Source organism: Helianthus annuus, chromosome 11, assembly GCF_002127325.2.
Source record: "Helianthus annuus cultivar XRQ/B chromosome 11, HanXRQr2.0-SUNRISE, whole genome shotgun sequence".
In the NCBI taxonomy this organism is placed as follows: Eukaryota; Viridiplantae; Streptophyta; class Magnoliopsida; order Asterales; family Asteraceae; genus Helianthus; species Helianthus annuus.
The window spans coordinates 122,468,414-122,494,196 of NC_035443.2; the positions used below are offsets into that span (position 1 = coordinate 122,468,414).

The window sequence follows — 25,783 nt, forward strand, 5'->3', positions numbered from 1 at the left end:
GTTGTATGCTAAATACATAATTTCTTTAAATGTTCTTCAGGGTGGTAAGATTCAAGGAGGTATTAAGAGTCATCTGATACCCGTTTTTGATGGACAGCTACAAGAAGATGCTGTTGTGATTCTTTCGAAGTTTGGTGTTGGTGAGAATAAAGATTTTTATAAAGTAGTAGTGCAGCCTTATAAAATCAACTTTTATAGATGCACAACTGTTACTCGTGTGAGAGAGTGGCAAGGTGTTGAGTATGGTTTCAATTTCAGAGCTTATGAAGATATTCTTCAAGGAAAGGCGTTAAACGCTTTGAGTGTTGGTAATGTATATTTTTTGTAATCATGTCTTGATTGTATAGTATTAGAGAGTTTTACTTATATTCTTGTATAATGTGATCATGTAGATGTTGCTGGATCTGTGATTTCTTGTAGAGATCTTGAAATCTTTGATCGACCTCCAAAGGAGACTAAGAAGATGAATTTCGATATTGAAGATTTGGAGTAAGTTGTTGTTTATATGTTCAGTCAAGTAGTGATCATAAAATGTATTTAATGATGTTAATAAAAAAGATGAAGAATGTTTGTATTTAATGTGGGATCATGTAATGGTAATAAATGAGGTTTATATTGTTTGTATGTAATGCTGAATCATGGTAATAAATGAGGTCTACAGTTTATTCTTAGTGAATATAGTACTGAAATTGAAACCAATTGCTACTTTAATAAATGTTATAGTTTTCTTGATTTATTTTCTGTTTTTATCCATTCAATGTTGTTTTGATATGAATATTCTTTTCATGTAGTGGTAAGGTTTTGCGGTGTACTGTGTGGAATGATTATGCTCTGCAGATTAAGGACTTCATTTCTAAAGTCCCACCTCATGAGCATGTTGTCACACCCTGGCTTTGCGGAAGCGTGGGTTTATTTGGTGTGACTTCTTAATACCATAGCTTAATCATAACAAAGCTATATGAAAGTAAAACCATGCAGAATCATCCATTAATTAAAGTCTTAAAAACAGAATACCACAACATTGTTTGAAATGCTGACACATGAATTGAGTTTACAACACTTACAAAATAAAATCATTGTTCTTAAGACGCAACCACAACATAAAATAAAACACCGTTTAAGACTTGCGACTCGTCCAGGTAAAAGTCGCAATCCCTAAACGTGGATGATCCCATAACTTATACGCAGCGCGAAAACGTAGCATACCGTGCCAGAATCCTTAGTTCCCTGAAATACATGTAAGTTGGAAAAATCAACAAAAATTGTTGAGCGAGTTCATGTGTAGTGAGTAAGTAAAACCTTTGTAAGTATAAAAACCCTGGTATGTAGCAAATAAGGAAAAAGAGATCACCAATGGTTTGCAAGGCCATTGATATGTGTGATGTGCAGTAGGAAGACTCAAACCTAGCGGATTTTGCGTTGGGCACAAAGTCACCCCGAGGTCCGTTCTGCTGGGCCTGGGGCTGGGCTCGCTACACCCAGATAGATCTACCGCTACTGTCCCTCGGTCCTACAATGAGGATTAATGGCCTCAAGTTGCGCCTACCCACTCACATGATCTAAGTAGTAACCCTCCTTACGATAACCATACCATGTATAAAGTACTCGTAAATATAGTAACATGTATTTCACCCCCGCAGTTTAGAAAACTGAAAACAGTTAAGAGAAAAGGGGGACATGAACTCACCGAAGTGCGTCTCTAAAAGTATCTCCCAGAAAATCTGCTCTGCGACGACCTACACGTACTAACTTCTATTAGACGGACGGCCGTGCCTTAGCTTAAGGTTTAATGTCTTTGGGAAATAGTTAGACAACTATTTCGTATGTACACTTCCTAATTATTTGGTAAATATATTCCTTCCCAAGGATGGGGGTTTTAATACATGTGCGTTCGTATAACTTCGAAATATATTATTAAGTCACACTTAAAATATATTTTAAACCTTATCTCCAAAATATAAATATTTTTCCCAAAAACATTATATTTTATTACATATAATTTTCCCAAAATAATACTTTTGTCAAAATACGCGTTTAAGAGTATTTTCTGAAAATACGTAAGTTACGTTGTAAAGTTCGGGTGGTATTAATAATACCGTTGTAACTTAAATAATTATTGTGAAGGCGTTCGTATTATTTTGGAGCCGTTAATAATCAGTAATATTATTTTTACCCTAAAAATAATATTTACATAGTTCACAAAATAATCACAAAAATTTACACAAGTGTAGTTATGAAAATATATATTCTAAATATATATTTTAGCAAGTTTTATTTTGTGAAAATCCCACCTCCGACACTTGCTTATTTTGTAATAAAAATCGTGGCGAAATTTATTTGGAAAAATAAGTTAAAAATATATCCATAACACTTGTGATAAAAATATTTACAAGTGTTAGATTTTTTGAAAAATTTCGCCAGAGTTTCCCCTGTAACTGGAGGTGGCCACGCTTTCACGCGTATCATTTTCTTTTAAAAATTCAATTCAACAATGTTCCCAACATTAACAAACAATATTCAAACCATCAAACTAGTCAACATAGATATAAATCGCAAAACACATGAACTTGTGGTTTGTGTAAGATATGTAGTAACTTTCCAATATTTTTAATGGATCTTTATATCTTTAAAAATAAAGTCGGTTTCTTGAAATCTTTATTTTTAAAGAAAGTGGAGGTTTACAACTTCTTGGTCAAAATTATAAAAATAATTCTTTGCTAAAACTTTTTGTTACACAAGTGTCTACACACTTGTTTGTTCACAAAAGCACCTTTATTTAGGAAAGATCCGGCTTTCAAAAATATGATTTCATTTGACACTTGGTTCTTCGAAAATACCACTTGTAGATCTTTAGATCTACTAGTTTAGAACTCCATTTCATAGGTAAAATTGTTTTTACACAAGTTCATGTTTATGCTAGAAAGGGTTCGTCATCTAATAACTTTACGACTTAACATATGGCTAGTTCATGTTTCATGAACATGCTCTAGCGTGGTTTGATGACGATCAATTCCCATACTAGCAATCAACAACAATAAATAATCATAATAAAACTAGATTTATAAGTTTTATATTATTATTTACTTATTAACCACTTTGTTTATTTTTTTTTGTAGACTTTAAACTTTGATCTCTAGTGTTTATGATTTTTGCCCGTTAAATCTTTTATTAACCACTTTAGAATAAATCAAAAAGGCGTTTAGAGTCACTTACTACTAGCTCGAGGCTAGGGAAGAAACTAGTCGAAAAACAGGTGGTTAATAGCTTGTGGTAGAGGTCCTTCACGATCCGAGTGTTCCACACCTTCTAAAATGGCTCCTTGCACCTTGTAATGCCCTTGGAAAACTTGGATTGAATTGGAAAATGGTGGGAGTGTGTAGAGTATGTTCGGCCGATGCTTTAAATGTGGGAGGAGGAAGTGTTGTGTTGGGAATTAAGTGGTAATGGTAATGTTTATTTATAATCTAATTTTTGTGTCCAATGGGTATAATGTTCTCACATGTACAGACAAAATCCTTCATAATTCCAATGAGATCAACCTAGAAGATTTAGTGAAGATATTATGAAGACTATGTAAGTTTTGTGGTGGTGGGTCCTAGTGACTGTCATATGCATGGGGAAAAAGGGGGTAATTTGTAAATTAGATGGAAATTAAATTATTTGTGGGGTGTTAAGTGTAGTTTGAAGTAATTGGGTGGCCTACTAGTCCTTTATATAACCCATTTATTCTAATTGCTCAAAGGGTCTTATGTTTACTAGATATTGAACCATGGGATTATAATAATCAAGCAAGGACAACTTGTGTCACTTATATGGTGATCGATTGGTTATCATGGGGGGAAGGGTTGGTTCAATTCTAACTAAATGAATAAGCATTAGTTAGCTAGTTAGGACCCTAAGTTAATTACTAGAGTGTAGTGTCTTGTGGCGGGTGTTAGGGTATTCGGGGACCCTAACCGGCTCAGAAAAAAAGAGAAATAATGTTGATGTCAATATTTTATGTCCCGGGTTAAGTCCGGTTGTTCGGTTGAATATTGATCCGTTAAAGTGCTTAACAAAGCTTTAAAGTGTCGTTAATATTATTTTTAGTGACACAAAGAATTCCCGACACTTTGGAAAGTGTCTAGTATTATTTTTCCAAATTTTTGCACTTTACTAGATAGCTTAAATGCTGAATTTTTATTTTAAAGTGCAGAATTTGTGTTTAAATCATATTTTTGGCACATCCGGTCACTATAACTATCATCTACTGACATAGTTCTACAACCCTCATTTCCCTACACTCTCTACTAGTGTAGTAAACTATTCCCGGCTCATACAGGCCTTAGGGGCAGTACCTGCCTGGTGCTGGCTATGTCAGCACGTTTACTGGGTTATCCGTTTATTGTGCTACTGTGCTTTTGTGCATCATGTTTGTCACTAAAGTTCTGTATGTAAATAATGGAGTGACAGTTAATAAAGTATGATGCAAGTATGTGTATGTATCAGTATTCAAGTAGCAGTTTATCCAAAATTTTCAAGCAAGCACAATAATTATGCAAGAATTAAGTAGTAATTAGTTCGTACGGATACCTGGTTTGGTGAGGGTTGTCACATTTTCCCCCCGTTAGAAAAATTTCGTCCCGAAATTTTAAGTTCTGCTTCTAGGTGCAGGGGTCTTGGGAAATAAGTGGGGGTATTTCTCTTTCATCCGGTCCTCACGCTCCCTGGTGTATTCTGGACCGTGTCTTGCATTCCAATGAACCTTGACGAGCTTGACACTACTCCTGCGGGTTTTGTTCACTTTCCAATCTGTAACCTCAACCGGTTCTTCAACAAAATGGAGTGTGTCGTCAACATGAATCTCGTCGGTGGGAATGACAACGGTATCTTGGGTTGGACTTTTCTTCAGATTTGGTACATGAAATGTATCGTGAACGCCATTCAGTTCAGCAGGTAAATCCAACTTGTACGCTACTAACCCAATTCTTTCCAAAATTCTGAACGGACCAATATACCACAGATTCAACTTTCCACGCTTCCTGAAGCGTGCCACACCCTTCCAGGGTGATACTTTCAACAAAACCATATCACCTACCTCAAATTCTAGAGGTTTCCTTCTTCGATCCGCATAACATTTCTGACGATCACGAGCCGCCTTGATGCGATCCCGGATCTGTGCAATTTTATCTGTGGTTTCCTGGACCACATCAGGACCAACCAATTGTCTATCACCCGCGTCAGACCAACAAAGCGGTGATCTGCAGTTGCGGCCATATAGTGCTTCAAATGGCGCGGCACCAATACTGGTGTGGTAGCTGTTGTTATATGAAAATTCAACCAATGGTAAATGTTTATCCCAGCTACCGCCCAAATCCATAACACATGCTCTCAGCATATCTTCCAACGTCTGAATAGTCCGTTCGCTTTGTCCGTCGGTCTGTGGGTGAAATGTAGTGCTTAGATTTAATTGCGAGCCAAAAACTTCTTGGAAGGATTGCCAAATCCTTGATACAAACCTTCCGTCTCTATCAGAGACGATCGAGAGAGGCACTCCATGGCGTGCAACAATTTCTCTCATGTAAATTTCAGCTAATTTGCTCGTGTTATCTTTCTCTCTGATAGGTAAGAAGTGTGCTGATTTTGTTAATCGGTCCACTATTACCCAAATAGTATCATGACATCTTGGCGTTCTTGGCAACTTCGTTATAAAATCCATTGAGATTTGTTCCCATTTCCACTTGGGAATCTCGGGTTGTTGCAGAAGTCCCGAAGGCTTCTAGTATTCAGCTTTCACTTTGGCGCACGTCAAACACTTGCTCACATAAACAGCAATGTCGCCTTTCATCCTAGGCCACCAGTAATAATCTTTAAGGTCCTGGTACATCTTATCCGCTCCTGGATGGATAGAGTACCGCGATTTGTGTGCCTCATCAAAAATAACTTTCCTCAAACCACCAAACAGAGGAACCCAAATCGTTTTCATAAAACATAACGTTCCTTCCTCGTTTGGTATTAATTGCTTCTCCATCCCACGGAGATATTCTTCTTCAATGTTTCTTTCCTTAAGAGCTTCTTTCTGCGCGGCACGAATGCGCAAGGAAAGATCGGTTTGGATAATCATTTCCAAAGCCCTAACCCTTATGGGCTTGATCCTTTCTTTTCGACTTAGGGCGTCGGCGACCACATTCGCCTTCCCTGGATGATACTTTATCTTGCAGTCGTAATCGTTCAGCAACTCGACCCAACGTCTTTGTCTCATATTCAGCTCTTTCTGGTCGAATATGTGCTGCAGACTTTTGTGATCTGTAAAAATTGTACACTTTGTACCATATAGGTAGTGTCTCCAGATCTTTAAAGCAAATACCACTGCGCCAAGTTCCAAGTCATGTGTGGTATAGTTCTTTTCATGTACTTTCAATTGGCGTGACGCGTAAGCAATAACTTTTTGGCGTTGCATCAACATGCAACCCAGTCCTTGACGTGAGGCGTCACAGTATACCACGAAATCCTCTGTACCCTCTGGTAGTGCTAAGTTTGGCGCATTGCAGAGCTTATCTTTCAATAGCTGAAATGCTTCCTCCTGTTTGATTCCCCAATCAAACTTCTTATCTTTTTGTGTGAGGAGCGTCAATGGTTGAGCGATCTTCGAAAAATCCTCAATGAACCTTCGATAGTAGCCAGCCAAACCCAAGAATTGTCGAATCTCGGTTGGCGTCTTTGGGGTTTCCTAATTCTTGATCGCTTCGATCTTGGTGGGGTCCACATGAATTCCATCTCCATTTACCACATGTCCAAGGAATTGGACTTCACGTAGCCAAAACTCGCACTTAGAGAACTTGGCATACAACTGTTCCTTTTTCAGCAGTTCCATAATTGCTCTTAGATGCTGTTCGTGCTCAGCCTTTGTCTTTGAATAAATCAAAATATCATCGATAAACACAATCACGAACTTGTCGAGATACGGCTTGCAAACTCTATTCATCAGGTCCATGAAAACTGCAGGTGCGTTTGTCAACCCAAACGGCAATACTAGGAACTCGTAGTGTCCATAGCAAGTTCTGAAGGCTGTCTTAGGGATACTCTCCTCTTGTATCCTTAGCTGATGGTATCCAGATCGAAGATCGATCTTTGAATAAAAGCTTGAACCTTGGAGTTGATCGAATAAATCATCGATTCTTGGCAGAGGGTATCTGTTCTTGATCGTTAGCTTATTCAACTCCCGGTAGTCAATGCACATACGGAAACTACCGTCTTTCTTTTTGACAAACAGGACCGGAGCTCCCCAAGGTGAGAAGCTTGGTCTGATGAATCCTTTGTTTAGCAACTCTTGAAGTTGTGTCGACAATTCCTGCATCTCTGACGGTGCAAGTCTATAAGGTGCCCTTGCTACAGGCGCGACGCCTGGAACTAACTCAATATGGAACTCCACTTGCCTCTGGGGCGGTAATCCTGGCAAGTCCTCTGGGAAGACTTCCGGATATTCCCTTACGACAGGGATGTCTTCGATTTTTCGGCTCAGCAGCTTTCTTGTCCACGATGTGTGCCAGGAAAGCAGCACATCCCTTTTGTAAACACTTTCGCGCTTTCAGGCAGCTAATAATTCTTAAAGGCGTATCTCGCTTTTCCCCATGAACCACAATTGTCTCACCATCTTCGGTTGGGATGCGAACAACCTTTTCGTGACAAACTATCTCAGCCTTGTTGCTTGATAACCAATCCATTCCTACTACCACGTCGAAGCTCCCCAGCTGGACTGGTAGTAGATCCAAAGTAAACTCACGCTCTCCCAACTCGATTACACAACCTCTGACCACTTCATTAGCTTCTACCAACTTTCCATTCGCCAATTCGATTGAGTACGGGATATCTAATTTACTAGCAGCTAACCCAAGCATATTCTTAAACTCTAACGATACGAAGCTATAATCGGCACCAGTATCAAATAAAACGGATGCAAAGCGTTGGTTTATAGGGAACGTACCAGTAACGACATTGGGATCCTGGCGCGCTTCCCTCGCTTCGATATTGAAAACCCTTCCACGCGCTTGATTCAATTATGGGCAGTTCTGCTTATAATGCCCTATATCACCACAGTTAAAGCAACATGGTCTTTGCCCGTTTCCTCCTCCATTCCCAGCTTGATTATTGTTCTGATTTCGATTCACATTACCAGCTTGATTCACATTGTTGCCTCGATTCCCATTTCCTCCATTGTTCCCCTGTGGGCGATTCCCAATACCACCACGATTATTGTTTCTATTCCCAAATCCTCCTTGGCCTCCCCGGCCAGCAATAGCCCAACAAGAATCCTTCGAGTGGCCAGCCTTCCCACATGCTTCACATACTTTTGAACCACACCGGCCATAATGGTGACGCTGGCAGGTGTTGCACTTGGGATGTGTACCCATACATCCCTTTCCTTTCCTTCCACCACCGACTGCAACCTGGACTGGTGCGCTTGGTTCTCCTTTCTTAGCAACCCCACTAGTGCCTTGTTTGAAGTTCGAGAACTTTCGTTTGTTACCCCCGGATGACTCAACGTGAGTCTCCTTCTTCTTTGACTCATCATCAGAAAACTTGTTTAGGCGGATAGCCTCCTCAGTGAGAGCCACGCTCAGATCAATTGCCTCAGTGATTGTTGCCGGCTTTGAAGAAGTCACCATACTTATGATTTGAGGAGCTAAACCCCAAATGAAGCGCTCAATCCGCTTGAATTCTGGTGTGACCATATAAGGTACCACATGTGACAGGTCGTGAAACCTTTGAACATACTCTGCGATTTTCGGACCTTCCATCTTCAGATGCCAAAATTCAGTTTCCAACTTTTGAATTTCTGCACGAGAGCAGTACTTTCTGCGCATGAGCTCTTTCAGTTCGTTCCATGTCATTGCGTAGGTCGCGGCTTCACCAAGGGTTTGAACTTGTAAATTCCACCTGACAGGGCTCCGTCCAAGAATAGCCCTGAAATGTAGGTAACTTGCTGGTCTAGAGCGCATTTGCTCATGCGGAGAACTGACGCTGTCTTCTCGGCCCAACGAACAAAAGCAACAGCACCTCCGGTGCCGTCAAAGTTTACAGGTTTGCATTCTAGGAACTGCTTGTAGGTGCACCCTGCACATACGTTACAATATATGAATGGCATTAGCAACCATGCTAGGGATATCCAATTGTATCATGGTATGTTTTAATGACTTAGTATTACCATGAGGTGGATTGTTGTTGCCAGTATTGCAAAAATTACTTCCGCTAGTTCCTCCTTGAGAGGCGGCGTATTGTGCGATGGCGGCGGCAATGACCTGCTGAAGTTCTGCCTCGTTGGTAGGCATGCGTGTTTGACGTCTTGGTGGCATCTTCTAAAAGATGTGTTTACGTTGGTTAGGTCATAATAGTAATGTGTACGTATATAATGATAGTAATAATACATAACATCTCATGTTCTAAATAAACCAATCACATAACATCCCATGTTATAAATATATCAATCACACAACATCCCATGTTATAAAACATAATAACCAATCAAACATCACATGTGATGAGAATACTGCGATTGCATTGCCATAAATCGAGACCACATGGTAAAGTGTACAAGTACATAACTGTAACATACAACATCAACGACTAAGGGCTACATCACCTCAGTCCAAAATATCAAATCAATGTTAACAATATCCCATATACGTAACAACAAAAGTCAGGATCCATATGTAGTCTCCAAAAAGCTGTGCAGTCTGAGCAATCGCCGTCTTCTCAACAAAAGTCCACCCATGCTGTACAAAATAGCCCTACGCTGATGGCAGTGGAGGAGGGGGAAAGTGAGAATAGAACAAACGGCGCATGTGGAGCCAATCCTCCTCCATGGCTCGGTGAGAGCGTAACAAGAAAGCTATCTGCTGCTCCTGTGTCCAAAAACGTGCAGCAGAGTCTGGAGATAACGGACGAGGAGGGTGAGTAATAGCAGGGTGAGGAGGGCACTGGCATGGTGGTCGCTGAGCTCTCTCGAGCTCCTGCACGCGACGAGTGAGTGCCTCCTGCTGGATCATAAATGATCTGAAAATGTCCTCCACAGAATATCCCATGTGAAGAAGATGATAAGGATCCGATGGTGGCATGATGGGTGGTGATGTCCAAGGAAAAGGCTCACTAGCTGGAGTAGGGTGAGGGATCTGCGGTGCAAACTGATCTCCTCCAGTCAGAAGAGGTGCATGGCCGAAAGGCTGACGGGAAGAGCCCTCTCCAGGACGTGGCGGAGGGATCTCCTGAAGAAATGTGATGGGCAAGTCTGTGCGGTGAGCATCAGCAGGGTATGTGTGAAACAAGGGTGCATCAAAAGGAGCTGAAGCTGGTGCTGAAACAGGTGTGACTAGAACTGTTAGGATCTGAGGCTGTCATGAATCGTGTTTGTTTGCATAAAACTAATAAGTGCAGCGGAAATGAGTAGCAAACTTTGTAAACACAAACAAAGGAAAGTATAGATTGATAAACAATTGCTTTTCATTGAGTCAAATGATTGAGATACAAAGCATATGATTTCAGTAAAAGCTTACAATCTAAACTCCCCCTCAGCCTGATACACCAGAGTTGGTTGCACAAGATGAAAGGATGAATTGAGGAGAAGAACTCACTCAAAACGATCAAGTGTAACAGTACATAGTACTGTCATACTTATAGGCAAACCAAACTACTGATATACTTCAGCTGACGTCACCATGATAGTGACATCTAACGACCTAACAAACTACAAATACTGTCCTATACAAACTACTGTTATGTAACATCTGATAATCACTAAAGTACAAAACATAAGGAAACTACTGCTTCACGTTCCACTGTTGTAGCCTTAGCACAGATGTTGAGTCTTCAGTGCTTTCTTCAAAGGTGATCAGTCTTTGAGAGGGCAGTGCTTGAGTCTTCAGCAGTACTTAGGAAACAGCAGTAGATAGAGCAACAGAGTTTGTCTTCAGCAGTTGTTAGGTAATCATCAGAGTTTGGTTTATCAGTTGTTGTAGTTGAGCAGCACTTAACATTTATCAGCTGTTAGATAACCACTGTCAAGGGGAGAGATTTGAGTAAACTGCTGCTTATTAGGAGTCCACTGATGGGATCCGGTTTTGGCTTTACATTATCTGTTCCTCTGTTAGGGTTCAATCCCAACAATCTCCCCCTGGAACAGATAATGCCAAAACCCTTCCTTATTCAGGACCTTTATTTTTCATCAGAAGTTCCATTGCTTTTCTTTTAAAATCTTCCTCAAAATCCTTGGAACTTGTATCATCCTCATCCCTGCACAGTGTAAGCTCAAGGAGATCCTGTAGATCTTCAGCACCTAGGCCTAGTGCCTGATTCCTTGATATATGCTTCACATCACCATTGAATCTGAGCAAAGTCAATACGTGGGTCTTTTGATCAGACATCCACTTTAGTATTTTTGAACTCAATGGGTTTCTTGGGAGAGCTTTATTATCTGATGAACTTGAAGTGATTGGCCTGAGGAAGTGAAGAGCAGCATCATGAGCTTCAGACACTCGTATGAATGCTTGTTCAATGATCTTGTTGGCTTCAGCTATATCTGCTTCAACTTCTTTGTCAATCAGCTCACTGTTTGTGATGCCTGCTGATGACGTTCGGCTTACTACTTTAACCTTTTTGGCAAGGACTTGTAGTTTAGCCAATCTTTCTTTATCTGAAGCTATTTTCTTCATAGCTTCTTCAATCTGTTCAGCTTCTTTGTTCTTATCTACTCCAGCAGATAGCATTTCCTTCTTTTCTTTACTCAGCTTTGTGACAAAATCTTCTGTTGTGCTGATCTGTGTTTCGAAAAGTTTGACTTGCTCTTGAAGCTTTTTGTAGTCAGACCTTTTAGGAGAGTTAGAGGCTTTCATCCTCTGCTTCTCAAGTCTTTCATAAGCTTCATCAGTTTGTTGCCTAGACCATTTTGATATGGCTTCAGCAGTGCCTATCTTAGCATCCACCAACTCCCTCTTCTTTCTTTTATACTCAGCAGTGAGATCAGCAATGAGTCTTTTGTACTTACTCCAGTTTGGAGCAGTTTTCTTCTTTGAGGGATCATTTTTGATTCTTTGGATCCTTTCAGCCTCATGCTTCAAAGCTACTAAAGGCCATTCTTTAAACTGGGATTCTTCAGCAGAATAGAACTTTTCTTTCATGATGAAGGCTAGAAGTTGATCTCTCAATCTCTTCTTTTGATCAACCTTTTCTTTGTCTAGCTCTTGTGCATATTCTTCCATCTGCTTAACCTTTGCAAGGTAGAACTCCAGTTTATTCGCAATGCCTTCTTCGCTTAGCCTTTCTTTCTCACTGTCAACCTTGGCTTTAACTTTAGCTTGCCTTGCCTTTATCTTGAGATAATCATTTATATCTTCTGGAGCTATATAGCCGATGAGTGAGGAGAATTTTCTTTTTGATGGGTCTGCCTCTGTATAAAACTGCCTCATCTCATCTTTGATGGCTTCCAGTTCCAGTGGATACTTTGCAGCATTTGGATCATGACTACCTTCATCAGCAGTGATTGGCTTTCTTTTTCTTTTTAGGAGCTGTGGTTGTGATATAGGAAGAATTTGGGCAGTGGTGGATGTCTGACTAACAGTGGTTGAAACAACTGGTGTCTCAACTGCTGTAGTCATTACAACTGCTGCTATGTCAGCAGATGTCTTCTGCTTTTGAGCAGGGGATGGAGAATGGGAAATGATATTTGAAGGTGGTGATGGTGGTGGTGACTCATCATCAGGAATGAAGACCCTTCTCCTTTTTGAAGAAGAGGCTGATGATGTTTTGGGTGGATCAGTGGTTTGAGATTGGATGGCAGTGGATTGTGATTGACTAACAGCTGTTGAAACAACTGGTGCTTCAATCACTGTTGTCACTACAGCAGATGTTGTAACATCTGCTGTCTTCTGCTTTATGGCAGGAGGCAGTGGTGGTGTGGCTTTGGATGATGGTGGTTTGGTGGTTTTTGGTTTTGATGATGATTTTTGTGTTGTAGACACAGATGGTGGTGGAACAGTAGTTGTGATGGTGTGTGATGAGGTGGTGTGTGTTGGAGGTGTGTGTGTTGATGAGATGGCAGCTGTTTGGCTACTTGCAGCAGTTTTTGTAACTGCTGGTGTATCAGCTGTTTTGGGTTTCTCAGGTTCAATGTGCATCCCATCTTCTATACCTTTCTTTTTCAACCTGTTTTTCTCCCCCTTTTTGGCATTATCTGCCAGGGGTGTATCCATGAAGAAAATGGCAGATGGAGCTTTCTCACTTTGAGCATTCTGTTGAATGCTGGCCTTTATAGCCTTGATATCAGCTTGAGTATCTTTGAACCGAGATTCAACCATGTTGGTCAACATTTGTACTTGAAGAGCATGCTTTTTAGCAACCATTTGTTGTTGTTGTTCAAGCAGTGGTTGGAGGATGTTCCATAGCTCATTTGCAGCAAATGCTTGTGGAGCAGGTGCTTGAGCAGGAGGAGCAGATGATTGGGCTATTTGAGCTTGTAACAGCTGCTGCACCATATCTTTTATTTCTGCAACTGAAGATTCCAGGTTTTCAACTCTGGCCGTCAATTCATTATATCTTGAATCATCACCTGAATTAACAGGATCATCTGAATCCCCACCAGCAGTGGTTGTATCAATGTTTGACTTAGGAAGTGAATCCCAAAAATCATCCATTGATGCCCCTTATTCTTGGTACTGGGGACTTCTTTCTTCAGCAACCGATAGACCTTTGATGGTACCAGTGGTTATATTTAACTCACTGGTGGTTACCGATGTTGCCAAGGAAGAAATTGCCTTCAAGGGAGTCTTAGTTATGAAACAACTGTCCAACTGAAGATCTGTTGATCCATCAGTTGTAGTTGCTGCTCCACTTGAACTACCACCAAGAGTTACTTGTAACTCAAAGGGTGTAACCTCCTCAACTGTTGCTGGGATAGCAGAGGTATGCACATCAGACCCAGTCACTTGTGGAGGTATACTCTCAGTAATAGGTGATTGAGAGGAACTGGTTTATGTCTGTGCCATATCAACTGCATGCAACAGGGGCATTATTGATTGTGGTAATATTATTGGTGAGGGTGTGGGGGTAGAAAGAGACATGTCCTTGGGATCAGGACTGTGGAAGATGGATCCGAGTGGATACAGAGCTTCATAATGTGGTGTCCCTGTGCTTACAACCTGACCCTTTTGTGAGGATGCAGGAGGAGTTTTAGGCTGGGGTTGAGATCTTTCTTCCAACTGCTGTGAGGAAGTAGCAGCAGTGGTTTCTTGTGACTTTTGTGTTGTCACTGGCATTGACTTTAGGATCTCATCTTCCAGAGTTGCCTTTGGTGTGGGTTTGGTGGGTTTTCTGGATGTTTTTCTTTTGGTCTTTTTTGTGGCAGGTGTTGGTTTCAAAGCAGTGGGTGTGCTACTTTGATCACCTGGAGCAGTGGGCTCAGCAGTGGTTGCTACAGGGTCAGTGGCAGTTTCTAAAACCTGCTCTGCCTCTTTTGTTTTTAATTTTATTGGTGCCATCATTCTTGAAAAAGTTTCTTTTGTTAAAAAGTTTATTTTGAATGAAACACCTTGTTTGGGCAGTTCTGCATCTTTCTCTACAAATGTTTGTTCAAAATAATAGCTTAGAAATCTCGGAAAGAGCAGAAAAGCTTTATTTTCAACGTTCTTTACCAAATCCTCAAATATTACCTGGGAGTAGTTAAAGTTTTTATCGTTTAAAATTGCATACCCCAGGCATTGAATTTTTGTTGGTATCTCATTGAAGGACGTTGTTTTATTTGAAACACACATGAGCAGTGTGTGAAATAAAAATCTGGGTGCAGAAGGGAAGTAACCCTTTTGTAGGGTATCTACCTTTGGTTGTTCTGCATAACCCCTGTTCATGAAATCCTTTACCAACTCGTCTTTTGTAAAAGAGGTTTTTCCATTTAGATCATCGAGTTTAAAGGTTTCAGAGATGGATTTCGGAGAAATTTTTACCTTCTTACCCTGTATCAAGGAGTTGATGGCGGCGGTGATATCTCCTTGTTTTTCAAGGGTGGCATTTTTCCAGAACTCTCTCTGGGTATCAAGGTAAATGGGTGCATCTGCTGTTATCAAAGTTTTGTACTTTGATGCAGAAAGAATGTCAAGGATGGAGTCGAATGTGTGGTTATCGGTGGGTTTTGTGAGTATACCCACATAATTGTGTGGAGCTTTGTAGCGTATCTCCATGGTTTCAGCGGCCATTTTAGTGGCTACTGCTGTTTTGGAGGAAGAAGATGAAGGTTTTGTTTTTGATTTCGATTTTGGCTTCGTCATTTTTGATGATGAATATCGAAGAAGATTTTTGGAGTTATGAGAGGGAAACTGTTTTGTGAAGAGAATGTTTGGAATTCAATTCGATAGTGTAATCCTCTGTTTGGATTTAATCAGGGTTTTATTTAGGGAAAAAGTGATTGCTGATGTGGCAGCGGTTATTTTGATCTGAAGGCTAAAAACTGACCACGTGTCAAACATCTGATGAAATGGAAAATGATGGAAGACAGTTGTTTTGACAACTACTGATGAATCAAGCATCAGTAGTTACAACGGTAATAAAATGAAGCAGTGGTTGTAACAGTGGATGAAACAATGATTTTAAACATCAGTGTTCTTGAAGAACAGAGGTTGACACTTTAACAGTGGACAGACTTTAGAGAGCAGATGTTAAGGCACAATCAGCATTTTAGATACAACAGTGGATAAGAACAATATGTATAACAACTGGTTGTGCAGCAGTGTTTTGACCACCGACTGATAATTTTAGCATCTGTTTGTTCAGATGTAGGAATCTATCATCTATTTAGTACCAGAAATGCTATTCTTGACAAAATGCATTTTAGATGTAAATTATCAAGACTAAATTACCACCAGTTATCTGCAAGGAAACTTGTTCAAGGTTTTGCCAAATGTCTATTGTTTAGACAATGGTTTAGCATCCCAGATGATGAGGGCATTTCTACTAGAGCTGCTCATTTTGTGTCTAATTACTGGAACTAGAACATGAGTATCTCAGTAGTCTAAGTCAATTTTCAATTAATTTATGATCAGTGAAAACCTAACTTGAGCTTAACATGACCTTGTTATGTATGTCATTTCCTTTTGACCAATTTTAGGGATAGTAATTACACAAAAAAAACAAGGTAATTATATCCAGACCAGAGATGAACTTTTACTAAAAAAAATGAGTAAAAGAACATAATATATTTCATAAAGGAATGAAATATATCTGGTTTTTATTTAAGAGGAAAACACCTTAACAAAAATCAAAGGAAGTTTTGAAAATAATCAAAAGGATCCGACAATTTCCAGTAAATTCATGATCATATCATTTTCAAGTTATTTTGACCATTGTTTGGGTCAATTTCTTGTCAATTGATTGTAAATTCCTTTTAAGCACCATCACTGAAGATGCTATTGTTACCAGAATCAATTCCTGTATTGATGAATGCACACCGTTGCATAATGACCACTGATGATCTAATTTGAACCTCAAGAGTGTTTTATGCTTATACTCTTTTGCTTTTGATTTCAAAAGTTTGAGATAACCACACTTTAAGATTTTGTTCCCCTTTTCCCTTTTTACCCTTATTATTCATATGTTCAGAAACACTCACTAGGAGATTTTATTTTGAACATACCTTGTCCAAAATCACTTTGAAGTAATGTTTTAAGAAATCTGACCATGTTTGAACATGTTTTAGTTCAGATTTCACATTACTTATGATTAGGACTGTTTTGACATTTTATTTTTCTCAATATGTGTTGGACAAGGTTGATTTGGTCCTTTTGTAGGCACTCAACATGCCTTTGAACACATGAGAGATTTTGACTAAAGTTTTTCTCACTCTTTTCGATATCAGCAGCATGCAGGTGTTTTAGATGAACACAAGTTTTGCTGATATGAGGTACATACTTTAGTGTTTATTAAAAAAAAAACATCACAAATATCGAAACAACAATTGTAATTCATTTTGAAACATTTAACAATCTCATAATTTATCAGCTATTTTGCAAATCTGAAAACTATAAGTGACATATGTATGAAAACATTTGTTGTGTGAGATTTGTGTGTCATATGACATCTTGGTTGATTTACAGAGTTTTTGAATAACCATTTTGATCCTGATTTGCTCATTACTCTGTTTTTCAACTGAATGCAACCAACCTTAGTATCAATGAATTTTGAGCTGAACTGTTATGTCAAATTGATTGTTAGATCGAATTTGACTGTCCAAGCTCTGATATCAATTGTTAGGATCTGAGGCTGTCATGAATCGTGTTTGTTTGCATAAAACTAATAAGTGCAGCAGAAATGAGTAGCAAACTTTGTAAACACAAACAAAGGAAAGTATAGATTGATAAACAATTGCTTTTCATTGAGTCAAATGATTGAGATACAAAGCAAATGATTTTAGTAAAAGCTTACAATCTAAACTCCCCCTCAGCCTGATACACCAGAGTTGGTTGCACAAGATGAAAGGATGAATTGAGGAGAAGAACTCACTCAAAACGATCAAGTGTAACAGTACAGAGTACTGTCATACTTATAGGCAAACCAAACTACTGATATACTTCAGCTGACGTCACCATGATAGTGACATCTAACGACCTAACAAACTACAAATACTGTCCTATACAAACTACTGTTATGTAACATCTGATAATCACTAAAGTACAAAACATAAGGAAACTACTGCTTCACGTTCCACTGTTGTAGCCTTAGCACAGATGTTGAGTCTTCAGTGCTTTCTTCAAAGGTGATCAGTCTTTGAGAGGGCAGTGCTTGAGTCTTCAGCAGTACTTAGGAAACAGCAGTAGATAGAGCAACAGAGTTTGTCTTCAGCAGTTGTTAGGTAATCATCAGAGTTTGGTTTATCAGTTGTTGTAGTTGAGCAGCACTTAACATTTATCAGCTGTTAGATAACCACTGTCAAGGGGAGAGATTTGAGTAAACTGCTGCTTATTAGGAGTCCACTGATGGGATCCGGTTTTGGCTTTACATTATCTGTTCCTCTGTTAGGGTTCAATCCCAAAAGGAACCACAAAAGGTGGAAAATCATCATCGTCCTCTATCCACCCATTCCGAGTGTGCGCATACTGAGGGTCGACATGAGTCGCAAAGAGTGCATGGTCGGGCTCTAGAGGCACCGGGTCAGGAAAAGGAGCAACAACATCAGGCTCAGCGGGTACATCAGCAAGGTGAGGGGCAACAACCTGAGCATCAACAGCGTGCTCATCCTCCAGTAGTGGAGCAACAATAGGGTGATCATCGATAGGTACATCAGCAATCAAAGGATCAACAATAGGTACATCAGCATGAATAGGATCATGCTCGAGTACGGGGTCTGGAGCAACTATTGGCTCGAGGGCCACAGCAGGCTCCGGGTCGTCAAACTCCATCTCGAAGTCTGCAGGGTCAGCAAACATGGGATCAATGGGGTCAACAGGGCAACCGGGTCCTCCATGGGCTGATCCAGGTGTATAAACTCAATGTCCTGGTCTGGATCGAACCCAGGTGGGAAGACAGGGTCGGAATCCTCATGAATGTCGTGATCAATGGCGAAACTCGGGGCAGGGGCAGGCGCAGCAGATGATGCCCTATCGGGGTCTGAATCATGAGAGTAGTGCTGCTCACCCTGCGCGTGCAACGGTGCAGAGGCCACAGACTCGAAAGAGTTTGGGACAGGTGAATAGGCAGGTGACTCCTTAGCAGGAGCATCTGTGAGTAGCAAAAGATCGCCGGCAGCTATAAGGGCCTCGCCCTCAACGTCATCCTCCAGTGGCTCATCGTCAAGCAAATCGACGTCGTCGTCAGCGTCGACGTCAAGGAGCATATCAAGAACAGGATAAGAGGCAAGAGGTATAGGGGCAGGGATCACCACGAGCGGCAAATCCCCGGCAATAGGGCCATCAGCGGGCTCGGCGACAACATCGGGTAGCGCAAAGGGCTTAAAATCATCCTCATCCGTGCTAGTGGTATCCGAAGTGTGTACCTCATGCTCCGATGATACTCTGTCGTCTGATACGATGGGCATAGGGCCCGTAGTGTCCGACTCACCCGTGTCTGATGAAGACATATCGTCTGTAACACAAACACATATAGGCACATGTAATCAGTCATATAGTCAGATAAGCACATTAGTCCAACAAGCAATCAAATAGTTCTCCTAGTCCCACTAGCCTCCCAGCCTCATAGACTGATTTTTCCTAGTCCCACTAGCCTCCCAGCCTCCCAGACTGACTCCCTAGTCCCACTAGTCAACTATCCCAGCCTCCCAGACTGACTCCCTAGTCCCACTAGACAACTACCTCGGCCTCCCAGACCGAGCCTCGGCCCCCCAGACCGAGCCTCAGCCTCCCAGACTGAGCCTATAACTAATAAATAAAATGTTCTCAACATTTGTTTGTAAAAACATTTTGGATCAGGACTTAAGTGGTATGCAGTGTAAAAATGTTTTCGTGAGAGCCCTAGTGATCATAGTCTAGACTCGAGAAGGAATCCTAGTTCGCTATGATCAGAGCTCTGATACCAAGCTGTCACACCCTGGCTTTGCGAAAGCGTGAGTTTATTTGGTGTGACTTCTTAATACCATAGCTTAATCATAACAAAGCTATATGAAAGTAAAACCATGCAGAATCATCCATTAATTAAAGTCTTAAAAACAGAGTACCACAAACATTGTTTGAAATGCTGACACATGCATTGAGTTTACAACACTTACAAAATAAAAACATTGTTCTTAAGACGCAACCACAACATAAAATAAAACACCGTATAAGACTTGCGACTCGTCCAGGTAAAAGTCGCAATCCCTAATCGTGGATGATCCCATAACTTATACGCAGCGCGAAAACGTAGCATACCGTGCCAGAATCCTTAGTTCCCTGAAATACATGTAAGTTGGAAAAATCAACAAAAATTGTTAAGCGAGTTCATGTGTAGTGAGTAAGTAAATCCTTTGTAAGTATAAAAACCCTGGTATGTAGCAAATAAGGAAAAAGAGATCACCAATGGTTTGCAAGGCCATTGATATGTGTGATGTGCAGTAGGAAGACTCAAACCTAGCGGATTTTGCGTTGGGCACAAAGTCACCCCGAGGTCCGTTCTGCTGGGCCTGGAGCTGGGCTCGCTACACCCAGATAGATCTACCGCTACTGTCCCTCGGTCCTACAATAAGGATTAATGGCCTCAAGTTGCGCCTACCCACTCACATGATCTAAGTAGTAACCCTCCTTACGCTAACCATACCATGTATAAAGTACTCGTAAATATAGTAACATGTATTTCACCCCCGCAGTTTAGAAAACTGAAAACAACTAAGAGAAAAGGGGGACATGAACTCACCGAAGTGCTTCTCTAAAAGTATCTCCCAGAAAATCTGCTGTGCGACGACCTACACGTACTAACTTCTATTAGACGGACGACCGTGCCTTAGCTTAAGGTTTAATGTCTTTGGGAAATAGTTAGACAACTATTTCGTATGTACACTTCCTAATTATTTGGTAAATATATTCCTTCCCAAGGATGGGGGTTTTAATACATGTGCGTTCGTATAACTTCGAAATATATTATTAAGTCACACTTAAAATATATTTTAAACCTTATCTCCAAAATATAAATACTTTTCCCAAAAACATTATATTTTATTACATATAATTTTCCCAAAATAATACTTTTGTCAAAATACGCGTTTAAGAGTATTTTCTGAAAATACGTAAGTTACGTTGTAAAGTTCGGGTGGTATTAATAATACCGTTGTAACTTAAATAATTATTGTGAAGGCGTTCGTATTATTTTGGAGCCGTTAATAATCAGTAATATTATTCTTACCCTAAAAATAATATTTACGTAGTTCACAAAATAATCACAAAAATTTACACAAGTGTAGTTATGAAAATATATATTCTAAATATATATTTTAGCAAGTTTTATTTTGTTAAAATCCCACCTCCGACACTTGCTTATTTTGTAATAAAAATCGTGGCGAAATTTATTTGGAAAAATAAGTTAAAAATATATCCATAACACTTGTGATAAAATATTTACAAGTGTTAGATTTTTGGAAAAATTTCGCCAGAGTTTCCCCTGTAACTGGAGGTGGCCACGCTTTCATGCGTATCATTTTCTTTTAAAAATTCAATTCAACAATGTTCCCAACATTAACAAACAATATTCAAACCATCAAACTAGTCAACATAGATATAAATCGCAAAACACATGAACTTATGGTTTGTGTAAGATATGTAGTAACTTTCCAATATTTTTAATGGATCTTTATATCTTTAAAAATAAAGTCGGTTTCTTGAAATCTTTATTTTTAAAGAAAGTGGAGGTTTACAACTTCTTGGTCAAAATTATAAAAATAATTCTTTGCTAAAACTTTTTGTTACACAAGTGTCTACACACTTGTTTGTTCACAAAAGCACCTTTATTTAGGAAAGATCCGGCTTTCAAAAATATGATTTCATTTGACACTTGGTTCTTCGAAAATACCACTTGTAGATCTTTAGATCTACTAGTTTAGAACTCCATTTCATAGGTAAAATTGTTTTTACACAAGTTCATGTTTATGCTAGAAAGGGTTCGTCATCTAATAACTTTACGACTTAACATATGGCTAGTTCATGTTTCATGAACATGCTCTAGCGTGGTTTGATGACGATCCATTCCCATACTAGCAATCAACAACAATAAATAATCATAATAAAACTAGATTTATAAGTTTTATACTATTATTTACTTATTAACCACTTTGTTTATTTTTTTTTGTAGACTTTAAACTTTGATCTCTAGTGTTTATGATTTTTGCTCGTTAAATCTTTTATTAACCACTTTAGAATAGATCAAAAAGGCGTTTAGAGTCACTTACTACTAGCTTGAGGCTAGGGAAGAAACTAGTCGAAAAACGGGTGGTTAATAGCTTGTGGTAGAGGTCCTTCACGATCCGAGTGTTCCACACCTTCTAAAATGGCTCCTTGCACCTTGTAATGCCCTTGGAAAACTTGGATTGAATTGGAAAATGGTGGGAGTGTATAGAGTATGTTCGGCCGATGCTTTAAATGTGGGAGGAGGAAGTGTTGTGTTGGGAATTAAGTGGTAATGGTAATGTTTATTTATAATCTAATTTTTGTGTCCAATGGGTATAATGTTCTCACATGTACAGACAAAATCCTTCATAATTCCAATGAGATCAACCTAGAAGATTTAGTGAAGATATTATGAAGACTATGTAAGTTTTATGGTGGTGGGTCCTAGTGACCGTCATATGCATGGGGAAAAAGGGGGTAATTTGTAAATTAGATGGTAATTAAATGATTTGTGGGGTGTTAAGTGTAGTTTGAAGTGATTGGGTGGCCTACTAGTCCTTTATATAACCCATTTATTCTAATTGCCCAAAGGGTCTTATGTTTACTAGATATTGAACCATGGGATTATAATAATCAAGCAAGGGCAACTTGTGTCACTTATATGGTGACCGGTTGGTTATCATGGGGGGAAGGGTTGGTTCAATTCTAACTAAATGAATAAGCATTAGTTAGCTAGTTAGGACCCTAAGTTAATTACTAGAGTGTAGTGTCTTGTGGCGGGTGTTAGGGTATTCGGGGACCCTAATCAGCTCAGAAAAAAAGAGAAATAATGTTGATGTCAATATTTTATGTCCCGGGTTAAGTCCGGTTGTTCGGTTGAATATTGATCCGTTAAAGTGCTTAACATAGCTTTAAAGTGTCGTTAATATTATTTTTAGTGACACAAAGAATTCCCGACACTTTGGAAAGTGTCTAGTATTATTTTTCCAAGTTTTTGCACTTTACTAGATAGCTTAAATGCTGAATTTTTATTTTAAAGTGCAGAATTTGTGTTTAAATCATATTTTTGGCACATCCGGTCACTATAACTATCACCTAGTGACACAGTTCTACAACCCTCATTTCCCTACACTCTCTACTAGTGTAGTAAACTATTCCCGGCTCATACAGGCCTTAGGGGCAGTACCTGCCTGGTGCTGGCTATGTCAGCACGTTTACTGGGTTATCCGTTTATTGTGCTACTGTGCTTTTGTGCATCATGTTTGTCACTAAAGTTCTGTATGTAAATAATGGAGTGACAGTTAATAAAGTATGATGCAAGTATGTGTATGTATCAGTATTCAAGTAGCAGTTTATCCAAAATTTTCAAGCAAGCACATTAATTATGTAGTAATTAAGTAGTAATTAGTTCGTACGGATACCTGGTTTGGTGAGGGTTGTCACACATGTGATGGTTGTTATACAGCATGGAAAGTGTAAGGAATGGAAAGGTATTTTTGTTACTTTCTGCAAATCATAACTATACTGTTTATTTCTGGCAATATAAACACAGGTATACATTAAATATCTATATACTTTTCCATGTAGGTGAATATACTATTCAAAGTGACAAGTTTGCAACACGAATTTTTCTGAACCAAGAAATTGATGAAGTTGATGAGCTAAGGAGGAGGTAATTCTTAATGTAATTTCCATTATATATAGATGGAAAAGTCAAATACTTGGTTTCATGTCATTTGTATACTAATTCTAATCATTTATGGTATTCAAAAGGCATATACTGAAGTTTGGACAAGGGAGTAGTTCTACTTCTCAGACGATACTATCGTCTCAGAGTATTTTTCCATTATATAAAGAATTTGTAACTGAAGGTGTGAAGTAACATGTTGATGAGATTAGCAAGATAGAAGAGGTTTCATTTCTTTGTATATAGTTTGGTTATTTGTTTGGTTTTTCACCTGCGTGTTTTTACAGGAAGTGTGTTGTGTTTTCACAGGAAATGTCTTGTGTTATGGTTGCGACAATTAAGATTGTGCAAGAAGAGTATGGTTGGTTTTATGTTGCCTGTCGTAAGTGTTTCAAGAAGGTGATGGGTAAAACTGAATACTTGCAGAATGTTGAGAATGTTTCACATGATATTCTTCGATTGCCTGCGACTTCTTTGGTTTGTATCAGATGTCATACTGAATGTACATCGATCACCACAAAGTAAGCAATGATGATTATTTAGAGTTATATTTATATAAATAACATTGTAAGACTCATATTTGAATATAGTTTTGCAGTTTACTTAGTTAGTTGTGTATATTTCAGGTTCAAGGTGCAAGTGCGGGTGCAGGATGAGAGTGGTAGTGTTTCTTTTGTTATGTTTGATAGAGATGTTCAGAAGCTTCTTGGATTAGCGGCGAGTGACATAAGAGAGAGGCAGGTTAAGGCCAATGATACTGGATTCCCTCATGAGATATTTCGATTGGTTTATAAGAAGGCTGCTTTTAAGATTGATGTTTCAGAGTTCAATCTTAAAAATGACTATCGTGTTTATACTGTGCAAAAAACAACTGAAGATCTAGTAATAATTGCTGAGTTGGTTGGTGGAGATGGTAATGGTGTTGAAAATACTGATGAGGTAGCATATAAAATTACTCTTTCAATCTATTTATTTTTCTTTTGAGTTTTAAACACTGGATTGTGTACTTTTTTATATGATATCATATATTATGATCCTTTAGGTTACTCAAGAGGTAGCTGGCGTTAAAGACGTTAACCTTTCAGACTCTTCTCAGGTGTCTGTTGAACGAACTTCAAGGGTGAGTATTTATTTTTAAAGTATGTTTAGTACGTTTAAAAAGAGTTCATTATTTTATTAAATGAGATCAATAGTTGTTTTGTGATCTGTTGGAAGGATGCTGTCTCTGTTACGACCGACTCTTCAGTCATTAAAGTTGAAAAGGATTCTGGATCAGGTCCCAATGGAAAGCGGATGGCTCAAGATGCTGATGTTGCCAACGTTGGTGAGCTATCCACTAATGTGAGAAGAACCCGGAAGAAGCTGACTAAGGTTAACAATTAGATGCTTAAGAAAAAACAATTCTTATGAGAGATAAGTAGAAACCACTTATTTTTTAAGAATCCTTGTGGTTTTTATTTATGTCTGTTAACTGTTGTTTTAACAAACTGTGGTTAAAAGTTTTGTTTGTAATGGTTACAATGATGAATATGTTATGTAATGTCTATTGGTTGAATATCAAGTAAGGTTAACCTTTATTATACATGTTTGGTGATATTGATGGACTGGATAAGTAGTAGGGTTGTATATTATTGTTAGATTGATGAAGGAAAATTTAATCAATTGGTTAGTCGGAAAACTGTTGGGGTCTGAGATACATTAACATCTGTTAGAGGCTAAGCACTGTTATAGTGTGCTAAGATCTGTTAACCCCTAAGCAGTGTTAAAGATCTGTTAAAGGTTAAGCACTGTTATAGCATGCTTCAACAGACTATATGAGTTGTTGATCATCATCTGTTAAATATCTTATATTATAGATCTATTGTTCAATTGTGTAATATCTGTTGGTGCATAGCAGAACTTAGGTTCATCATAAATTTTGCTTCATCAGCAGAGGTTATAGCGTGCTATAACGTGCTAACATCTGTTAACCCTTAAGCATTGTTAAGGTTCTGTTAAATGCTAAGCACTGTTATAGCGTGCTTCAACAGACCTTATGAGCTGTTGATCATCATCTGTTAAAGATCTTATATTATAGATCTTTTGTTGAATTGTCTAATATCTGTTGGTGCACAACAGAACTTAGGTTCATCATACATTTTGCTTCACCAGCAGAGGTTCTCTTTAGCAGACATTTGCTTCAGCAGTCTTTGTGTTAACAGACCTTTCGGTTCATCAGCAGAGTTTGTTTGGCTCATGTGCTGAGGTTGTTTCGTTTAAGTAACAGACTTTTCTTTTA

General features: G+C 39.1%; 1 protein-coding gene across 1 annotated transcript in view; it reads left to right on the forward strand.

Annotated features, from left to right (window-relative positions):
- LOC110905015 overlaps positions 1–9,937 on the forward strand; it is a 39,787-nt gene extending 29,850 nt beyond the window's left edge. Inside the window, exons 3-6 of the mRNA XM_022150894.2 lie at positions 41–308; positions 393–489; positions 792–876; positions 9,677–9,937. Of these exons, the coding sequence (XP_022006586.2) occupies positions 41–308; positions 393–489; positions 792–876; positions 9,677–9,937 (711 nt within the window). The remainder of the gene's footprint in view (positions 1–40; positions 309–392; positions 490–791; positions 877–9,676) is intronic.
- The last annotated feature ends 15,846 nt before the right edge of the window (positions 9,938–25,783 follow it).